General features: G+C 53.2%; 1 protein-coding gene across 1 annotated transcript; it reads right to left on the bottom strand.

The window, feature by feature from the left end:
* Window positions 1-922: 922 nt before the first annotated feature.
* KCNH4 (potassium voltage-gated channel subfamily H member 4) lies at window positions 923-18,956 on the bottom strand. Its single transcript, XM_081271329.1, has 17 exons — window positions 18,576-18,956; window positions 16,507-16,740; window positions 16,015-16,161; window positions 15,771-15,898; window positions 14,699-14,942; window positions 14,224-14,381; window positions 11,184-11,391; window positions 9,638-9,832; window positions 9,014-9,213; window positions 7,046-7,295; window positions 6,214-6,458; window positions 5,484-5,522; window positions 4,935-5,287; window positions 4,558-4,664; window positions 3,881-3,954; window positions 2,022-2,709; window positions 923-1,064 (listed from the first exon to the last, which is right to left on the bottom strand). Exons 1-16 carry the CDS (start codon window positions 18,649-18,651, stop codon window positions 2,329-2,331), a joined length of 3,039 nt encoding a protein of 1,012 aa, XP_081127455.1. The 5' UTR covers window positions 18,652-18,956; the 3' UTR covers window positions 923-1,064; window positions 2,022-2,328.
* Between the last annotated feature and the right edge of the window lie 613 nt (window positions 18,957-19,569).

Below are 19,569 nucleotides of genomic sequence, written 5' to 3'. Positions count from 1 at the left end.
CTCAAAATCTGTTTGGAACCAAAGCCCACCCGAGACACGGTTGCCATTGTGTCTATGACTCTAGCTAAAACAGTCATACTCTGGAGCCTGAGCTGGAGAATGGAACTAGGACAACCCCCCCACACACACACACAAGTTTGTGCCCACACCTTGTTCCATCTGAGTGTCTTGGGTTTTGTTTGTTTGTTTTGTTTTTTGATTAATTATTTTTACACAAATGGAGCACAACTCTTCATTTCTCTGGTTGTACATGATGTAGAGTCACAGCATTCATGCAATCATACCTGTATATAGGGTAATAATGTCCATCTCATTCCACTATCTCCCTCACATCTTGTTTTTTTATAACATCCATAACCTGCCCCCCCAACAGTGATCATCAGAGAAGTGAAAGCTGAGAGAAAAGAGAGGGCTTAAGGGGGAAGAGGAGATGAGGCTGAGTGGATTCCTAGCAGGTTGGGGCTCTTCCCCTGCCCTGCAATAGTTCCTTATACAGGAGAGGTAGGTAGTCCTCTGAGCCTACTTTTCCAAGGCTGGCAGTGGGCCTGACCCAGGACTGTCCCTCCCATATACTGTGTGTTTATTTGTGACTGTGACTGAGTGGTGGGAAGGAGAGTGTATAGCAGGCCCTTAGGGACTCATTAAGGTTTCTCCCTCATCCCTGGGGATCCCTGGTGGCGTGAATGTAGTGCCAAGTGGATTGGCTGGCGCCTTTGCCCTTCCTAGAGACAGCAACAGGCCCCCGGGGTATGGTGAGGAGTGACTGCTGGGTTGGTTCCTCCAAAGCCCTGGGGCTCTCGGACCAACCCCCAGAAACAGCCAGAGCCAACAACTACAAAAATAAAAGAGTTTATTTCCTATCCAAAAGTGAGCCCAGGGTGCTGGGTGGGAAAGGAAAGCTGGAGACCAGGGCAGGTTTTTGAGAAGTCCAGGTCCTGAATGAGACCATGTGGATATGGGGAAGAACAGGCTTGGCTGGAGTCTGGGGTTGGGGGCAGGATAGGGAGTGATTCTGGGAATGTTTTGAGTTGCTGGCAGCAGAAGAGACCACCTTGAGTGACAGCCTGTAGAGAGACAGAAACAAATGTTGATAGACCTAATCCCAGGGGGAGAAACAGACATTACTGGGCCCCCCAAACACCCAAAGGGCACAAGACTTGGGAACCTACTCTAAGGTAGGGATTGCAAACTCCAATCACACACAGAGACCAGACAAAGAATCTAAACAAGAGAAGGTAACTAGGTGTCAGGAGATGATCAAGAAATGTGGGAACTGCTATAATCCTAGCTACTTAGGAGGCTGAGGCAGGAGGATTGCAAGTTTGAGGACAGCCTCTGTAACTTAGCCAGGCCCTGTCTCAAAATAAAATAGAAAGGGTGGGGATATAGTTTATGGTAAAGCACCTCTACATTTAATTCTCAGTATAGGAAAAAAAAGAAAAAGAAATGTGGAGCCACAAAGAAATGGGGACTTTAGATCCCATCTAGAGAGAACAGCTGTACCAAACACCAGGTGATTACTGATTATTGATAGATAGATGTTGGCAAAATGTGGCCAGATGTCCTACATTTTTTTTAGAGAAGCTGGAGTACTAGATTTTCATGTGATTCTGTCTTGATTTTTAATGTTGGCAGCTAATTTGTATTTTTGAAAAAACAAAACAAAAAAACCTCTGAGAGCCAAAGAATACATTTCTGGTGGTATCAGTTGGTTTCCTGTGTGTGCTATGGGATGAGGTGAGCCCCTCCAGTCTAGGCTAACAGTGGGAGGTTTAAAGTGTCCTGGGTTGCTTAAATACCAACTAGAATCTGAAACCTAACCCTCTCAAAGTGACACTGCTCTCAGGGTCTCCAGCAAAGGATCCAGGAACTGGGACAGAGACCTCACAGGGTCACTGAGCTGTGTACCAAATGGAGTTCTACTATCTATCTCTCTTGCTGAGTCCTGGACTCGCCTCAGCCTTCGTTTCCCAGATTGGATCTGGGGCCCCTACCCATCCCCACTGCTCCCCAATCTCTACCTGCCTCCAAGTCCTGGAGAGAAAATAGGACATCTCATCTGCCCAGCCCAAAGGCACCACAGTCCATCTCATGCCTGCTGGATTCCACGGCCTCAGGTGGCTCCCCTCACAGAGAAAGACGAGGGAAGATTTGGAAAAGGGAACAGGGTCGAGGTGACCACGCTTTGTTAAAAAGTCCAGAGAATCCAGAGCCAACCAGACCAGCTGGTGGCTGCTGACCCCGAGGCAGGAGGCCAAGGGGCCCAGCTCCTCCCTGGATAGCAGGCAGCAATGCCCACCCCAGATAGGCCTGGGCCTGGGGCCGGGGTCAGTGGAATGTGTCTGACCTAGACTGGTAGCTTTGCCTCAGAAGGCTTGGGGTAGGGGGTGAAGCTTCTGGCGTTGGGGAGGGTCCCAGAGGGTCAGGCTCTGAAGGATAGGGGGCCAACATGGAAGGTCTCAGGTCCATCTCCTCTGTCCCCACACTGGCCGGGCAGTGGACCTCAGCAAGCGTAGTATCCTGGAGGTTGGGTGGTGGTCCAGACACACAAGGAGAGATGTGTGGTGGTCTCTGCCGGGGATAAGGAGGGCACGGGGGCCAAGCTGAGACTGCTGGGTGGCCTGGGGGACCCAGCCTGGCCTGCAGCAGGCCCATCACGTGCCGCAGCTCCTGGCTCAGCTGAGACACTTCCTGGTTGAGGCGGGAGATCTGTTGAAAACACAGCAAATTGTTTCACAGATGCTACAACAATAACCAGACACATCTCCCCTCCCCCTACAGTTTGTAAAGCTCTTCAATAAAAGATCAGGCCATCCTGGGAAGAAAGCAGGTAAGGGGTAATTTTGGACTAGAGGTAAATAACCCAGGCTCTTTCCAAAAAGGATTTTGGGCAGCAGACACTGCAATATTATCCCCTCTCCCTTGCTTTTACAAAATGTAGAAAAATGTGCTCAAAGAGACCCATGTAGCTGTGAAGCAACAGACACATCAAGTGAACCCATCACACGAGCTCAAGTGTTTACATCAATGCTTTTCAAAGTAATGAGTGCAGAATCAATTGAGAAACTTATCAAAATGCAGATTTCTGGGCCTCGCCCTAGACAGCCCAAATTGGGTTCGGCCCTGGAATCTGCATTTTAACAAGTGGTTCTGAGAGATACTCAGGTTTGGGAACCACTTGCCTAGAACCTTACAAAACAGGGGCTGGCCTCACTCAGGGCCCAGGACCCGCCCCAGCCCAGGCTCCACCCTCTGGGGTGCCCGCTGTTTGTCAGAGCCCAGGGAGAAGGAGTCCCAAGGGCTGGGTCTGTTCACTCTGTCGTGACAGCACTGCAATCTCTTGGGGAGGGGGTAGAGGTAACACCTTGACATAGAGGATCTGGGCTCTTCCCTGTCAGGACTCAGTCATCTGGGCCCAGATCCTCAGGCCTGAAGACTTCTTAGCCTCCCTGTTCTCTGGCCCCAACATACACAGCTGCTAGACCCTCATTTCCCAGAGTTGGGTAAGGGAAAAGGACTTGAGTATCAGATATAGTTGGATGGCCCCAGGCAGGAGAGAGTCCTGTGGGGGCCAGGGAGATTGGAGAAGAGGTCCTTTTTCTTTGCAGGTTGGAAACCCTGAGCTGGTTGGAGGGGTCACCAACTGTTACTGAATATCTATGATGAGCCAGGGACTAGACCAGGCACATATGCACTCTCATCCTTATAACTCTGGGAAAAACATGTTATTATTTTTCCCATTTTTTTAGGTGAGAAAAATGAAGTTCAGAGTGGTTATGTGACTCGCCCAAAGTCATCCAGCTAATGTGACTTTCTGAACTCCAGAGCCAGACTTGCTTTCCAATTCAAGGTTGGAGGGGGAAAGCCAGCCCCAACCCACCTCCTGGTTCAGCCTGCAGACCTTTTCCTTCACCTCCTCAGCCTCAGTGGCCAGTTCCTGGCTTGGTCTGGTACCTGCAAAATGAGATGAGGGAATGCAGGCAAGTTCATGAAGCATGAATATCTGAACATACAGCTTGGGTTAGACCCCTCTGTCACCAGGCAGGCAGGGAGCAAGAAAGAGAGAGTTCTGGGGTCAGGGAGCTGACCCTAAATTCCTTAGGCTGGTCGTAAGGCCCTGTAATTTCTCCCACCCTCCCCTGCTCTTCCATGCCTGATCCCACCCCCAGTTCTACACATGGAGCTTCTCTCTGTCATCTGAACAAAATAGTCCTCCGGTTTGCCTGCCTTCATGTCTTTTAACAGTTATGCTGTTCCACCAAAGTCCTACCCACCCTTTAAGAAGCAACTCAAGTGTCCCCTCGTCTCCTATTATACAGTCCTGTTCTTGTCTCAATCACCGAATTTAGCACCTAGTTCTAGAATTGTTTATCTGTGTACACTGGTGTCTCCCCACTAGAAAGGGAGCTTCACAAGAGCAAGGGCCGGGTCTGGTTTATACGTGCGTTCCCAGGTGGCGCCTGACACAAGATCCGTGCCTACTGCATGTGGATGGATGGAGGGATGAAAGGATAAATGGATGGGTGAATGTGAGCTGAAGTGACTGCTGCCCCTTACCTGTAGAGGGGGCCTGCAAGCGGGGCCTTGGGGGCTCAGCCCTCCTGCTGAACCGGAATGTAGGGGCCTCAGCTGTGCTGCCAGAGTCCTCAATGCCATCCACTATCCTGAGGATGGGGCAGTACTCATCAGCCCCGTGGGGAAGGCACAAGGGCCAAAACAAAGCAGGCGGAGAGCGAACGGGGCAGCAGAACGGGGGAGCTGGGAAGAGCAGTGGTCAAAGCAGGATGGGGCTGTAAGCTGTAGTTGAAAGGGTAGGGTGGGCCAATGGGGCAGAGATAGGAAGGAGCGCTGGTTGGAATGCTAGGGATGGAGGCCATAGAAGGTTCTGGAAGCCAGCAGGGATATGGGAAAGGCAGGGAAGGCTGGCATCTCACCGGGGACTGAGGTCCGGAGGTCCAACGGTTCCCAGTGGGGGAATGAGAAGCTGGGGAGGCTTCCAGGCAGTAGTGCACCTGGGGGGGGCATGTGGGGAGGGGCTCTGGCCCTGGCCAGCCAGGGCAGGGGAAGTTGATGGGGACAGGGAAGGAGAGGAGACAAGGGCTGAGAAGGGGGGCAGCTCTTCACCCAAAAGGCTGACCAGAGAGCCCCGGGGCCGTGCTGGGCTGAGATTGGGCAGCAGGAGAGGCCGGCGGGGTCTGGGACCACCCCCAGGCTCCATGCCACCCTCAGCTTCTGTGATAGATGGCAGAGTCTTGTCTGAGGAGGAGCCAAGGCTGTCCGAACGAGGCTATGGACAGAGGGTGCAGCCAATGTCACAAGAAGGTGAACGGACCTCTTGACTAGGTGGTCACAGCCTTTTCACTACCACATGCTGCCTCCCCTTCCCTTTCCCTTCTCCCTGCATCAGAGAAGCCAAGGAAAGGAGGCCTCACTCCCCACCTCTTCCCAGAGCAACCTCACCCCCACCCAGGAAGGAGTGTTACCTGGGAGAGGCGAGGGGATCGGGAAAAACGGCTAAGACCCTGTGGGGACATGGGGGGGATTCAAGTTAACTCCCACCTCCTCAGTTCCCTAGTGCAGCCCCTCCTAGTCCCACCCAACAGTGTTAAGGGGTTGAGAATTGTGGGGTCTTTTTGTGGAATCGAGTCAGACACCACAAACTCTGACTTGGAGGAATCCTAAGTGGCAAAGTGAGACTGAGAAGTAGCAGACAAAGCCCCTACCAAAGGTTGGTAGGAGCTGGGGATATAGCTCAGTTGACAGAGTACTTGCCTCACCAGGCTCTTGGTTCAATCCCCAACACCACCACCAGGAAAAAAAAAAAAAAAAGCCTAGGGTATAAAATCCAGGCCAACCCAGCCTGAAACAAAGTAGGCTCAGGAGACACTGGGACAAGAGTGGAGAAGAAGAGGCCTCAGGGTAGTGGCAATTCAGGGAGGAATATGAAGGAGAGGCATTGTGGAGGACGGAAGTAGTGTGGGGTGAGGCCAAAGGGTGCTCAACAGACATGGGCAGCAGAGATGGTCCAAGGGCTGGGTGATGGCCAATGGAGCAGTGGGTTGGAAGATATTAAGCAGGTAAAGAAGGTGCCTGATGTTGAGAAATGACATTTTCAGGGTAGAAGGAGATGCCTGAGCCTCTCTGAGGCTGAGGGAGATCTGCTTTGAAGGAAGGGAACTTGGAGTGGGTGGAGACCATAAGAGGTCTACATACATTGGTGTCAGAACCCTGGCGCAAGTTGAAGGTAAGGTCCCGGGGCAGGCCAGCCCGGAAGGCAGCCCCGTACTCAGGATACAGCCGCAGGACCTCAGCCAGCCCTCGGCTGCTCAGCTGCTGCAGGCCACAGTAGGTCAGAGCTTTCACGTCAGCGCTGGTCTTCAGCACACAGCTTGGGCCTGCTCCCGACCCAGTCTCCTGCCCAGGCTCAGGGATATCTGCCCCAATCAGGTCCCCCTTCCCTGTGGGTAAAGGATGGGGACAGTCAGCTGAGGCAAAGGAACTAATAGGATATCAGTGGGAGGTAGTCAATGGGTTAGAGATGCTCAGTGCATTTGAAGGATGGTCGAAGGTGGGTCAATCAAGAGGATTGGTGAATATAATCAATGGAACTGAGAAAAGGTTGAATGAAGAATGACTGGTGAGGTTGGGAGAAAAATCTATGGGGATGTGAGCTGGAGGAATGATCAATGGAATTAGGTGATCAATGAAGAATGACCAGAGAGGTCAGTTAAAAGGAAAGGTCAATGGAGTTTTGGGCCAACAGGGAAGGGCAATGGAATTGGGAAATGGTACAACGGTAAAGGATTGATTGACTTGAGGGACAGCCATTGGAGAAAGATGGATAGGTTGAGGGACAGCCAAAGGCATTAGGAGAGAGTGGGAGGGGAATGGTCAAGAGGGACGGTAATAGTGTGAAAAGACCCAGTGTGCTCCTCAATTGCATTCCAGATATCCATTAGAGGCATCCCATTATCTAGACTCCTGGCCATCCCCAAGCCCTGTGGAAAGTTCCATGGTAGGTGGTGGGTGATGGTGGGGTCCTCACCCAGAATGGCCAGCACCATGTTGTCTCGGAGCACCTCCAGCGAGCCGGAGCAGACGTAATAGTGTGCCTGCAGGGCATCCCCACAGCGCAGCAGGTACTCGCCCGGAGCACAAAACGAGGTCTTGATGTGCAGGGAGAGGGCCCGCAGGCAGCCCCTGCTTGCTGCTCCAAATAGCGGTAGCTGCAGGATCTCCCGATTCAGGTGCATAGCAATGTCAGCTCTCAGCTCGTCTGGGAAGTCACGCAGTAACTGCATAAGGGGCATAGGTCATTCTGGCCATCCCCCTGCAACTATTACTTAAGTCTACAAATGTGTTACACTGTCTTCAAGGCAAGGGTGCCAACTTGCCCTGTGCTTTGAAGTCATTCATTAGAGATCTTCAGGAGATTTTCGTGTGTCTAACCTGGCAGGTGCTTGCTGACAACCTTCCAACCTCACTTCTGGGACAGAAACCAGGCTTTATCCCTTTTGTCCATTGCATATGGCTACCTACACACATTGGTCCCTCATGTGTCTTAGTTACTGAACCCCACAAAGTCAAGAGCCATCCCTGGTAGGGATGGCTTCAACTGGAGTCAGGAGACTGAGTCAACTTTGCTCTTAAATCCCTGAGGACTTTGGTCAATTGATTTCCTCTCTCTAGGTCTCAGTATCCCCATCTGTAAAAGGATGATGCTAGATCTTGAACATTACCAATGATCTCCCAGGACCAAACTTACTGTCCATATTTCTGTCCTCATATAATTGCCCCTTGGCCACTCTGGTTTATTGAACTTTCCCTCTTGTCCCCTCTGGGTCCTTGAAGGACTCCCTCCCATTTCTCTTTCCATCTCTCTGGCTGCCCCTTCCTGGTTTTCTCCCAGGCTCCTTGCTTGGCTCATCAGCTTGCTTCTCACTTGCCAAAATCTCCCTGCATCATGGCAACCAGCTCCTGGCTTCCCCTCTACCTGTGAGCCCCAACATGGGGTCCAGATCTATATTTCCAACTACTCTCTGGGCAACCTCCACCTGGATCTCCCACAGGCACCACACCCTCTTCGTGGCCTAAGCCTGGACTCTCACCCTCACTCCTAAGCTCAGTCTTCCTCCTGTAAAGCCTCCATCTCACCCTTCTGTCCAAGCCAGACAACTGGGAGTCACTCTGAGTTCCTCTTCTGCAACCATCTGGAAACCACCCAGTCCTAGGGATCCTTCCCTCAGAAGTATCATACCAACTAATTCCCTTCTTCGTCCCCGTGCCAGGTCCAGCCTAAAGATTCAGCAGGATAAAATTTAAACTCAAGGCCATCCATGCGCTGAGGCTACAGCCTCCCCAGTCCCAGCTGACACTCCTTCCCGCCTCACCCCCACAGCATTCGCACACTCCTGAAGCCTCTCTCAACTACTTGCAGTTCCCTGAAGAAACAAACTCTGCTCTTTCACCAACGCTTCCTGCTCTGTGTTCCCATTTTCTTTTCTTTTTCTTTTTTGCCTGGAATGGCCTTCCTGTTAGAAGGCTGATTTCCTTCTTGTTCTTTATGATGTCCCCTCTTCTGGGCTACTTTCCTTACTCTGGGCCCAGACCCAGCAAGGGCCCTACTGCACCAACATCCTCCTGCATAGTACTAGCCACAGGTTGGTTTTCTGTTTACCCATCTCCCTCTGCCACCATTCTAAGGACAGGGGCTGGATGTAATCATCTCTAACCTCCCTACTTCCTGCACTGAGGCCCCAGAGCAGGTGCTCAGGAAATGTGGACTGAGTGGAGAATGGCATTAGTGCAGTCTAGAGCTCCCTTTTGGCTCCCATATTCAAGTGCAAAGGAAAAGGGATTTGGACTCAGTTTGGGTGCAGTGCCTTTGGGAAGAGCACTCCCCTCCTTGGGCCTTATCTGCCTCCATTCCAAACCTGGAGAGGCAGTGGCCCAGTTCCCCCTGCACTGCCACATGTAGGACCTGGGATGATACCAGGAACCCCAGCTGTACTACCTCATTGGCGTCGATGCCACTGTTGACCGCCCACGTGGTCTGGAAGTATTCAAGCATGCGCTGCTTGAGCGGGCGCGGCAGGCGGTGCACACGGATGAAGTCCTTGAGGTCCTTCATACGACTATGGTACAGCGAGCGGCGCGAGTACATGCGCTGGATGATGGCTGTCACGTTCCCAAACACTACGGCATGCATCAGCGCTGCGGCAGTGATAGGCAATGTGTCAGGGGCCGCCACCCCTGAGGTGGGTTCCCCCCGCCGAGGTAGCCTCCCCATGCTCTCACACCCATCCTGCCCTGGATGGGTCTGCGAGTCCAGGAGAGCAGCAGGCTCCCACATGCCCAGCTGGCATTGGATGCAGGAAATAGGGGGTGGGTCACAGAGGCGTCAAACTGGAGGCTCCTCCATGATCCCCCCATTAAGTCATGAACTTGGGTTTCCCACTGGTTCAAAAGAGGCCACGGCTCTTTGTGGACTCAGTCGTGGGCACTGAGGAAACGTCAGTGAAATGAATACACCACGGTCAGGACTCGGGTGGACAGTTTGCTGTCCCTGGGCCTCAGTTTTCCCATGGGCACACAGGGCTTTGCAGGGACCCCGAGCATGGTGGGCTTCTGTCCTCACCACCAATGAGCATAGTGCAGATAGAGAAGATCTTCTCCGCGTCGGTGTTGGCGCACACATTGCCGAAGCCCACGCTGGTGAGGCTGCTGAGCGTGAAGTAGAGCGCAGCGATGTAGGCGCTGCGCCGCGACGGGCCGCCAGCCGAGCCGTTCACATAGGGCAACTCCAGCCGCTTGCCCAGCTCATGCAACCAGCCTGCGGGTGGAGGGAAGGAGGGAGGCCCGATGGCATGAGCGGCAGAGAACCGAGTGTCCCTGAGCTGCCTGTGCTCGACCTTGGGCAAGTATTTACAGAGGCAGAGGAAAGCAGGGCCCCTTTTCGAGGGTTGCCACAGAAAATAAACAGAGCAGCCTATGCCCGGGCATCGCCAGGGTGAACTGGCTACAATCGAAGTTCAAGGCTACCACTCCCTACACTTCTGACTGTTCGGGGTGCCCCTTCAACTCTTTTTGCTTTGTGCCTCCCTGCCGTGGTACAATCTAGAAGGGATAGAGAATTAAGTAAATCGTCACCGGTTTAAGGAAAGTTACTGAAGCATAGGCTGTGTTTAGAATCATAACAGATGAGGGAGAGCCAACCCAGTCAGCAGTTGGGGGTGGGGATTCCTGGGGGTTACCTTAGGACAGGGCATTTTGCTTGAGATTGCAAGGAACAGAAAACTCACCTAGGTGGAGAAGAGATGAGGGAGAAGAGAGGGCAGATCCCAGGGAGAAAAGCATGTTCAAGGCCCAGAGAGAAAAGCAGTAAGTCCTAGGTCCAGGAGGGAGGCCAGAGTGGCTGCAGCCCAGAAAGCATGGGATACAGGGAGGGCCATGGGAACAGGGGGTGCTGGGCTGTCCAGGGAGTGCAAAGGGTGTGGACTTAATTTAAGGGCAGTGGGAGCCACTGGAAGAGTCCAAGCCAAGGGTGGGGCAAGTCAGCATTGATTCTTGGGAGACCACTTTGGCTTAGAGAGGAGGGTAATTGAGAAGGGATAAGATACGGGCAGGGAGATAGTAGGAGGCCATTGTAGAAGCCCAGGTAAGAGAGGGGGTGAGGGAAGGGGCAAAAAAGATGGAGAGAAGAGGCCAGACCCAAGGAATACTGAGAGGTAATATCTGACATGGTAGGCCGGGTGTGGGGTGAAGGACAGAGAGGTATCAAGGACAATTCCCCAGGATCTGACCTGCCCTCTAGGGGAACACTGAGGGCTAGCTCCTGGTCAGTGGCCTTTAAGCCTAGATAAGGAGGAAGTGATAGGGACAGGCCAAGCTCTTTCTGAATCTTTGTATATGCCACTTCCTTTGTCCAAAATACACTCCCCCACCATCAGAGTGTTTCCCATACTGTGTTTTGGTCACTTATCGCTGACCTTACTTCCCTGCTATGCTGAGCTTCCAGAAAGGCAGAGCCCTTAACTTTATTCCCATGCCTGATCCAGAAGGAGCTCAGGGAATGTATGCTGAATGAATGGGGAATTGTGGTTTGGGGGGTGGTGAGTCCTAGTGGAGAGTATCAGTTTGGGGATCAGGCGGGACAGGTGGGAAGTCTGGGGTTGGTGGCTCACCAATGTCCCAGAGCAGCGGGTCATTGGCCTCCATCTCCCGGCGCCCGATGACATACCAAACGCAGGCCATCCAGTGAGCAAGGAGTGCAAAGACGGACATGAGCAGCGTGAGCACCACAGCGCTGCACTGCGAGTACCGCTCCAGCTTCTGCAGCAGGCGCAGCAACCGCAGCAGCCGCACCGTCTTCAGCAGGTGCACCAGCGAGGTCTGCAGGGGTGAGGGTGGTGGCCCAGGGAGGATGTCAGCAGGCATGCCTCCTCAGAGCCCTCACATAGCCCTGGGTCCCCACCCAGGCCCTTCCCGCAAGACACCCTGGAGACAGGTGAGGCTGCAAGAAGAAAATTATCCCTGATGTCCGGAGAAAATAGCCAGGAAATGCAGTGGGGAAAGAGCATATTTAGCCACCAGGTAAGGACTTCCTGTGTATGCCAGACCCTGTGCTAAGCATCTGTCGTTCTCATTAAAAAAAAGTGTGCTTTTGATTTGATTATCATTGTTCCCAATTTGCTGATGAATAAACTAAGGCTCAGAGAGGCTAATGATTTGTTCAATGTCACAGACAGGAAAAAGAAGCTGAGACTCAGATATTGACTGACTGACAGCAAAGTGGGATGGTTCAGGAACCAGTCCAAATGATCTCTTCAAGAACCCTGCTCAAAGTTCCAGTGTCCTAGGCACCATCAACTGTGGGCAAGAGCTGTTTGTCACTGGTGGGCAACTGACACAGAGAAACATGGTGGGGAGGGAACAGGCAAGAAGTTTCAGGACTAGAAAAGGTTAGGGACCCTTCCCTCTGTGGATCAGCTGCAGATGACAAGGAGAGCAGGGATTGAGGGCTCCTGGGCTAAACTAGAGGTGGATGGAGCCAGTGGCTATTAGTCCGGGTCCTGTGAGCCTTCACTAATACTACCCCAAGTGCTATTATTATGATTATTATTATTTAGCAGTATTGATGCTTGAACACAGGGCCTTGCTGTGCTAGGCGAGTGCTCTACCACTGAGCTACACCCCAACCCCCAGACTCCTATTTTCATTATAATAGTTATTACTTCAATTTGCTCTTCCAATCTTGGAGATGGGAAGCAGGTGGGGCTCATTTTGTGGGTGAGCGCAGCTTGGCAGCTGGAGCTGGAGGCTCTGGGATGTGATGTGAAGACCCCTACTGCCCCAGCAGGGACCTCCAGGAGCATTCCCCACAGCCCTGGCCCTACACTGCTCCTGGACCACCTCATGCCATTTTCTCTCATTTTAGGTGAAAGAACTGGAAAGGAGTTGGCCTTGTTTCTCCCGTGTGAGCCATGGGCTCTCCCAGCCCCCAGAGTTCTTGGCTCCAAATCTGAGTCCTTTAGGGATTCTCCCAGTCACCTGCCCCGGGGCCTCACACCTTTAAGAATCCTCCTCTGAATCTCTTCAAACTGGAATGTCCCTGGTTTAACTCTAAGTCTCTGGATCTGCTGGTGCCTTGCCTACACCTCCTCTATTTCCACTCTCTCTCTCTCTCTGGCCCCTCAGCATTGATTCTCATCTCCCCTAAACCACTCACTTAGGTACCCAGGTTACCTGGGAGGTGGGTATACCAAACTACTAGACTTGGAGTCTGAAGATCTGGTTCTAATCTCCTGCCTGCCACTGCTAACTGTATGACCTCCAACAAATTGCTTAACCTTTTTGAGCCTCTTGTCAACACCTGGAGAAGATAGATAAGAGAACCTTTCCTGAAGAGTTACAGTGAATCTCTCATTTGATGATATGAGTGAAAGTAGTGAACTCTAAAGTGTTCCTGAAGGTATCTGAGAAAGCAGGACTGCATGAGAGAAGGGCAGAGGCTCCTGCAGCTCTGGCTCTCCCCTAAGGACAGCCATCTGCCAGGCTGACACTGCCTGGTGGGCACAGAGGGGTGGATGCATGCCTGGGGATGGGTAGGGAAGCCCTGTTCAGAATGGCCGGAGCCTTGGGGAGACTTACACACACACACACACACACACACACACACACACACACGTGTGTAGGAGCATGCACACACATGTGCACTGCCAGGAGAAGAGGCCCACAGCCCGTTGGCGGCTAGTTAAATCCGGCTGCGTGTAGGTGGTTTCCTGCTATAGCTGAGTGCAGCAGGGAGAACACAGGGAAGCTGCTCTCCACCTCCCCTCCCAACAGCCAAGGGGGGCCTGGGGACACAGGGTGGGACTACCTCACCTGGATTCCAGGAGACCTACTATCTGCTGACCGGGTGTGTGCCAACCACTTAGGGCATCTCCAGGCAGTCCCAGGTGAGGATCCAGGTCCTGGAATGCTGGGTCTCCAAACCCACCCCATAGCCTCTACCTCCTGGGCTTGACTTACTGCACTCCCCCAACTGCTCTCTCTCCTTGTCTCCTGCCAGCCAAATCCTACTCACGGTTTAAGGCCTAGCTCTGCTCCCACCTCCCTCAGGAACCCTGCCTTCCCAGACCACCCCAGCCTCTGCCCAGTGGGTGCTCCTGCCTCCTGGGCACTGGCCAGCTTTCAGATCATGTTTGCACAGGGTCATGTTCCATCCTGGATTTCCAAGGTCAGTCCAGCTCCCATGCAGCAATACCCAGCCCCCATCTTCTACTTCCATTCACTCTCTTCTGTCCCTGATGTCCCCCTCACCTACACAGAGACTTGGAGACTAAATCCTTGTCCCTTTTCCCCACAGTGACCATGCCCCACATAGTGCTTTGCAGACAGCTAAATGCTCATCATTTGTTTGTTAAATAAAAAATGTGAAAAGTACCACTCATCTGGCATCAGACCAATGCCGCCTTGGTAGCCATAGTTAGCTTTTCATTTGTCTCAGCTTCCCTCAAAGATTGTGAGCTGAGCTCTCCAAAAGCACAGACCCTCTCAGATCCTTTCCAGTACCCAGCCCAGTACCTACAGCAGGTGGCTGATGAAAGTTTGCAGATGGGTTGACGGGAAGGAATACATCTGAGTTTGGGATTGATGCTCTATTGGGAGATTCCATGCAGAAGTTCAGAGGCTAGGGCACATGGTTGAATGGGGGTCACTCACCACGGTGATATTGAAGACATAAAGCAGGTCAAAGGGCAGAGCGGCAATAAGATCCACAAAGAACCAGGTGGCTAGGTAGTGGAGGCCAATGGAACGAGGAGCAGAGATCACCTGGCCGGATTGGGACACATAGGTGGTACGGAAGTTCAGGATGATATCTGAGGGAGCAAGAGGTTGTTACTAAGCAGCCTTGGCCTGCAAAAGCAGGCCAAAGGATCAAGGAGCTGGGGAAGATGGAATGAACCTTGGAGAACCCAGTATGGAGGAGGAAGCAGGAATGGAGAAAGATTGGGCTCTGGCTGGTCCTTAGGAAGGTGAGGTCACAAGGCTGAAGGCTAACAGGGGCAGGGCACACAATCAATGAAAGATCCAGAAAGGGATAGGTCTGGGTCCTGCAGGCCCACGATGGAGGGAGGCTGGGTTGAATGGGTCCCCACAGCCCACCCTCCAGGGTCAGCAAGGCAGGGGGTCTGACCCAGGATGAAGAGCATCTCCACAGCAATGTCACTGACAAGGGTGTGTCGTGAAGTGATGGGAGTGTCGTCATCGCCTGAGAAGCAGACGTTGTAGGGGACGGTGACCGCAACATAAAAGGTGGCAAGGAGGATGAGGCCATCCCAGACAGCCTTGGGGACGCTGTAGTGGAGGAGGAGACAGCGGGATCCCCCCACGGAGGCCACTTTGTACTCAGGCACTGATGGCTTTGGCTCAAACACATTCTAAAGGGAGAGAGATGGCAGTTGGGAACTCTTAGGGGGAAAAAGAGCCAAGGCTGGGGGAAGGGAGGGGCAGGGGATGGGGGAAGGGCGATGGTGGGTATTGCAAGGGCAACCATGAGAGTCTGAGATAGAATGTGTGGAGAGAGATTCTGAGGCTAGCACCTGACATTTCCTTCTCTCTGTTAAGCTACTGCCCAGACCCCCTTTTTAACCAGTCATATTTTGTGGGGAGTATCTATAAGGATTGACTCTCACCCTACTTGAGAATGAGGTTATCACAAATTGGACGCGAGCCCTAGCTTGAAGGGTCACTAATTCTCCCTTAAATTCCTCCTGGGTTCTGGGGTCCTGGTGGGTGACGGGCATGTCCCAAGGGGAGGGGAGGCTAGCACCACTTACCACACTCCCTAGATCCTTAACAGACTATAGAGAGGAGACTCCATCCCCTGGCTTTATCAGGATCTTTGGAGGTGGTGCACAGGGAAAGATGCCAGACCCAGAAAAAACGGGGGCTTTCTCCCTAGGACCACAGCAGCTTGTGATTTTAACCATCTCCCTCCGCAGCCCACTGACATAACCTCATTGTTCAGGGTGAGATAATGTAATACTGCTAGAGCCTCATCCCAATCACATCACTGGAGAAATGTCAGTCACCTAAGGAAGCAAGGAGGTGTGGGGGACTATGGGTTGGAGCAGAGGGTAGTATAAGGGAAGTGGGTGGACAGAGGAATGAGCCAGTGGAGAGAGACTGCAGGCAGGGAAACAGGGAGACAGTAGCAAGGAATTAAGGCTGGATGACTTGGCAGATGTTGGATGGGGGGGACTCACATTATTGGCCTTGATGCTTCCCTGGCCCCTGCGACCAAAGTGACCAGTCAGTCGGTGTAGGACAGTCCGGTTCTGCCTCCTGGTGGACCGAAGTTTTGAGCTGGCAGCCCTCCGACCAAGGGAGTTTTCTGTTGGGAAGAAGGGCATGGAGATAGGTTGGGACACATCTCAGGATGCTGTGTGGGAGAGGTCTTATGTGACCTTAGGCAAGGACTTCATGCCTCCTGCCCAGGCTTGCAGTTACCACGATTACTGTCCCCATGGGCTCCTGGAGGGTCAAGTCCTGGGCCTCCACTTTGAGTGATGTCCTTGAAAGAAAAGAGGAACAGCACAACTTCCCCCATCTCATTCTTGATGGGCATCATGTCCAGGAGACACCAAAAGGCTGAGCCTGTGGGCATGGAGAGAGGGAGGGAGGAGTGAGCAGCCTCATGCCACATCTTTCTCCCTGGTCCCCCTTGTTTGCTGGACATAGTCAAAGGCCTTCTTTGGAAGGTTCACCTTCCTTTTGGGAGATGGAAGGGACCCCAGAGATTTTTTTTTTTACCCCAGAGATTTTGTTGGTTAATTTTTTTCATTTTCCAGATGGGGAAACAAAAGTCCAGAGAGGGTTAGGAATGCACTCAGTCCCATAGTCAGCTTGTAACAGTATGAGGAGCGCTCCTAGGCTTCTACTATGCCCAGTGCACTCCGGGTGAGGTCTGGGCAGGGCTACAGGGCTGGTTGGGCCTCTCACCATCCTTTCTGTAGAAGCAGATTTCAGCTCGGTGCTCCTGGTGGCCCTCCAGGGCTTTGTGCAACCGCTGCAGGGCTGGCTCACTGGTCTCTGGGCCATAGAGGAACCGGCAACTGCAGGTTTTCTGCATGACCTCAGTACGGCCGTAGCCTGTGAGTTCACAGAAGCCGTCGGAACAGTAGACGATGGGAAAGCCTCGTGGGCCCTGTGCGTTGGCCAGGAGGAAGTTGCTGTCTGTGGAAGGTAAAGATCAAGGTAAGTCCAGGCCAGGAGAAGAACTAACTTCTGATGGGGCAGCATTTGCCCCAAGTTGTAGGTAGGGGTCACTGAACCAGCTTCCTGGGCTTCCATGTGGTTCCTGATCCTCCTTTGGGATATTCTGAAATGAGGACAAGAGACAGAGCAAAGGGATAAAAACTGAAGCCTAGAAATGAGGCAGGGATACTAGAAGGTTGGAGAAGAAATCCCAAGAGGCCATGTGGTCCATCCCCCTGCCTTCAAGCTGGTGAGCTGTGACTGGAGAAGGCAGCTTAGCATGGTGGGTAAGAGCATGAACTACAGTACACTTCCCTGCCACATACTGACTGTGACCTGGGTTAATTACATTTCCTGTGTCTCAGTTTCCTTATCTGTAAAGGGGGACACAATGTACCTTCTTTGCATGGTTGTTGTGAGAGTTACATCAATTCGTTTGGGGAGGACATGCCCTGGCATTTAATAAGTGCTACTGTGAGAAGGTAAAATGATTCCCCCACATTCACTCAGCTTTGGAAGGACATCCATAGCCACCATCCTGTTATGCTATTATAGGGAGCAGGGCAAAGATTCTGATGACATCACACCCTTTTATTGTTAGGAAACCAAAAAGCAGGAATTTTCCAAACTCATAAATTTCCTTAGTGTGGGGGTAAGACAATGATGAGAAGTGTCCTCATTCCTGTCTTCCAGGAAAGGCCCACTTTTAAGCATTCCTTTAGCTATTTTCAGGGGATCTGCCCCCACTGCTCAAAGTCAGACTGGAGAGGGCATTGAGAGTGGCATTTCAGCAACCTCCAGAAGCAGAACCTGAGCTGGCCCCCTCCTGCTCCAATGGGTGGTAGGTTGTGGGTCATCCAGGGACACAATCATTTGAGGGATGGGCCCTAAGACACAGCTAGTTCTGGGGCCTTAGGAAAGGTGACTTTCAGGGGGTGGGATGGCTGACGGGGACACTAAGGGTGCCTGGGAGGCACTGGGCCCTGGGCGCAGCCTCCTTCTTCCATCCCAGGGCCCGTTGCCTCGGTGATGGGCGCTATGGAAACAAGGAAGGTGTGTGTGGGGGGGAGGCGGGTAGGGCACTGGCGGCTCGATTTCCGCCCTCGGGTACCGTTCCGCCACCCTCCTGATCCAGGTCAGGGTTCCCTAGGCGGGCAGGGGGAGATCTCTGGGCTTCAGAGTAGAGAGAGGGAATGGTGGGAGAAGAGGCCGGGAAGGAGTTGTGTGGCTGTCCAAGGTGCTGAACCTGGGACCCGAGCTCCGGTGGGCGAGCTGGGAGTTCCCTCCATCGCAAGGACCGCCCCCTCCCGCCTCATCCATCTTAAACACAGACGCCCCACGATTTGGAGGCGTGTGACCTTAATCCATGCTAGGTCCTGCCGAAGTCTGATCTTTTCACCTTTTTGTGGGGTAAAAGGGAGCTGGAATCGTCTAGGAGTCGTCCCTAGAACGCCTGGCCACTTCGTCTCACCTCCAGGTCTCAGATAACCCCCCATACACGCCCCCAAGCCCAGCTCTGCCCGGAAGTAGGTGATTCTCAAATCTCCTCTCAGTTTTGCCGCCTATAGAGCCTCTGGTGTCTCCAGTCACACCTCCTAACCTTGACCCTCCCATCTTCCCTGAGCTCTTGGCCCTTTCCCCTCCTCCCCTCAAAGGGCGCTCCGCTCCCTGTTTCTTCACCAGGCTTCAGGAGTCTCTCGACCCTTAACTCCATTCTCTCTCCTCGATTTCACCACATCCAGGAGACCTGACCTGGCCCTAAGGATACTTGGCCCCCAGCTTGAACCTCCAGCCGCAGCCTCCGCCCCACTCACGCGTGCCGTCAAAGCGGGTGGCGATGGTGTCCAGGAAGGTGTTTTGCGGGGCCAGCAACCCCTTCATGACCGGCATGGCCTCGGGGCGAGGGTTCGAGGCGCTGAGCGATCAGCGCGGCCGGGCCGGAGGGGGCGCGCTGCCGGCGGGACCTGGGCACCCCATGCGCCCGCCTGCCTCCTTCCCTCCCTCTCGCCGCCGCTGCCGCAGCAGCCGCCTCTCTGCTCAGAACCCAGTAGCTCTGAGCTTCGCTCGGCGCCGCCCCGGTCCCCCCACCTCCCTGCGGGTCAGGTTCTTTCCCCTGGGTTCGGCCCGCTCCCGCCACGTGCCTCACACGGGGAGGGGCCGCCAGCGATACCAGCACCCCTCCTCCCAGAGGGGAGCGGCCCACGCGCGTCTCTCGGGGAAAGAATTGGAGACACGCCCACCGGGAGGGGAGGCCAGAAGTGGTGGGGCAGGGCTTGGTTAGCAGACACGCCCTCCTGCCATGGTGGCCACGCCCCCACGCGTGGTTCCCTGGCTGTTCCTGTGGCTCCACCCCATGGGTTTCCCCCGCGTGCTGGCCACGCTGGAATTGGTATCTGATACACAGTGCCGCCTGCCGGAGTTGGGATATTTCACAGCATTCCCCCTATGCTCCAGTGTCAGATACCAAGGGTTAAGAGGTTAGTTTTGTGGATGGGAATACACAGGGGATGATTTGGAACCCCAACTCCTAGAAAACGCAGGTAGCTCTTGCCTTCTGCCTCATTTTACGTAGGGCACCCTGGCAAGCTCTACTTCTGAGCACAGCGGGCTGAAATGAAAAGAGTTTTGGAGTCTGCCACATAGAATCCTAGATCTGGACACTATTTGTCTGACAGCCTTTCAGAGACTTGCTTTCCTCATCTGTAAAATGGAGCTCATAATTCTTTTTTTTTTTAATATTTATTTTTTTAGTTTTCGGCGGACACAACATCTTTATTTGTATGTGGTGCTGAGGATCGAACCTGGGCC

Source organism: Spermophilus citellus (assembly GCF_964194105.1).
Source record: "Spermophilus citellus genome assembly, chromosome: 17".
Classification (NCBI taxonomy): Eukaryota; Metazoa; Chordata; class Mammalia; order Rodentia; family Sciuridae; genus Spermophilus; species Spermophilus citellus.
The sequence above is the reverse complement of the archived record's forward strand: the minus strand, read 5'-3'. Positions and strand labels throughout refer to the sequence as shown.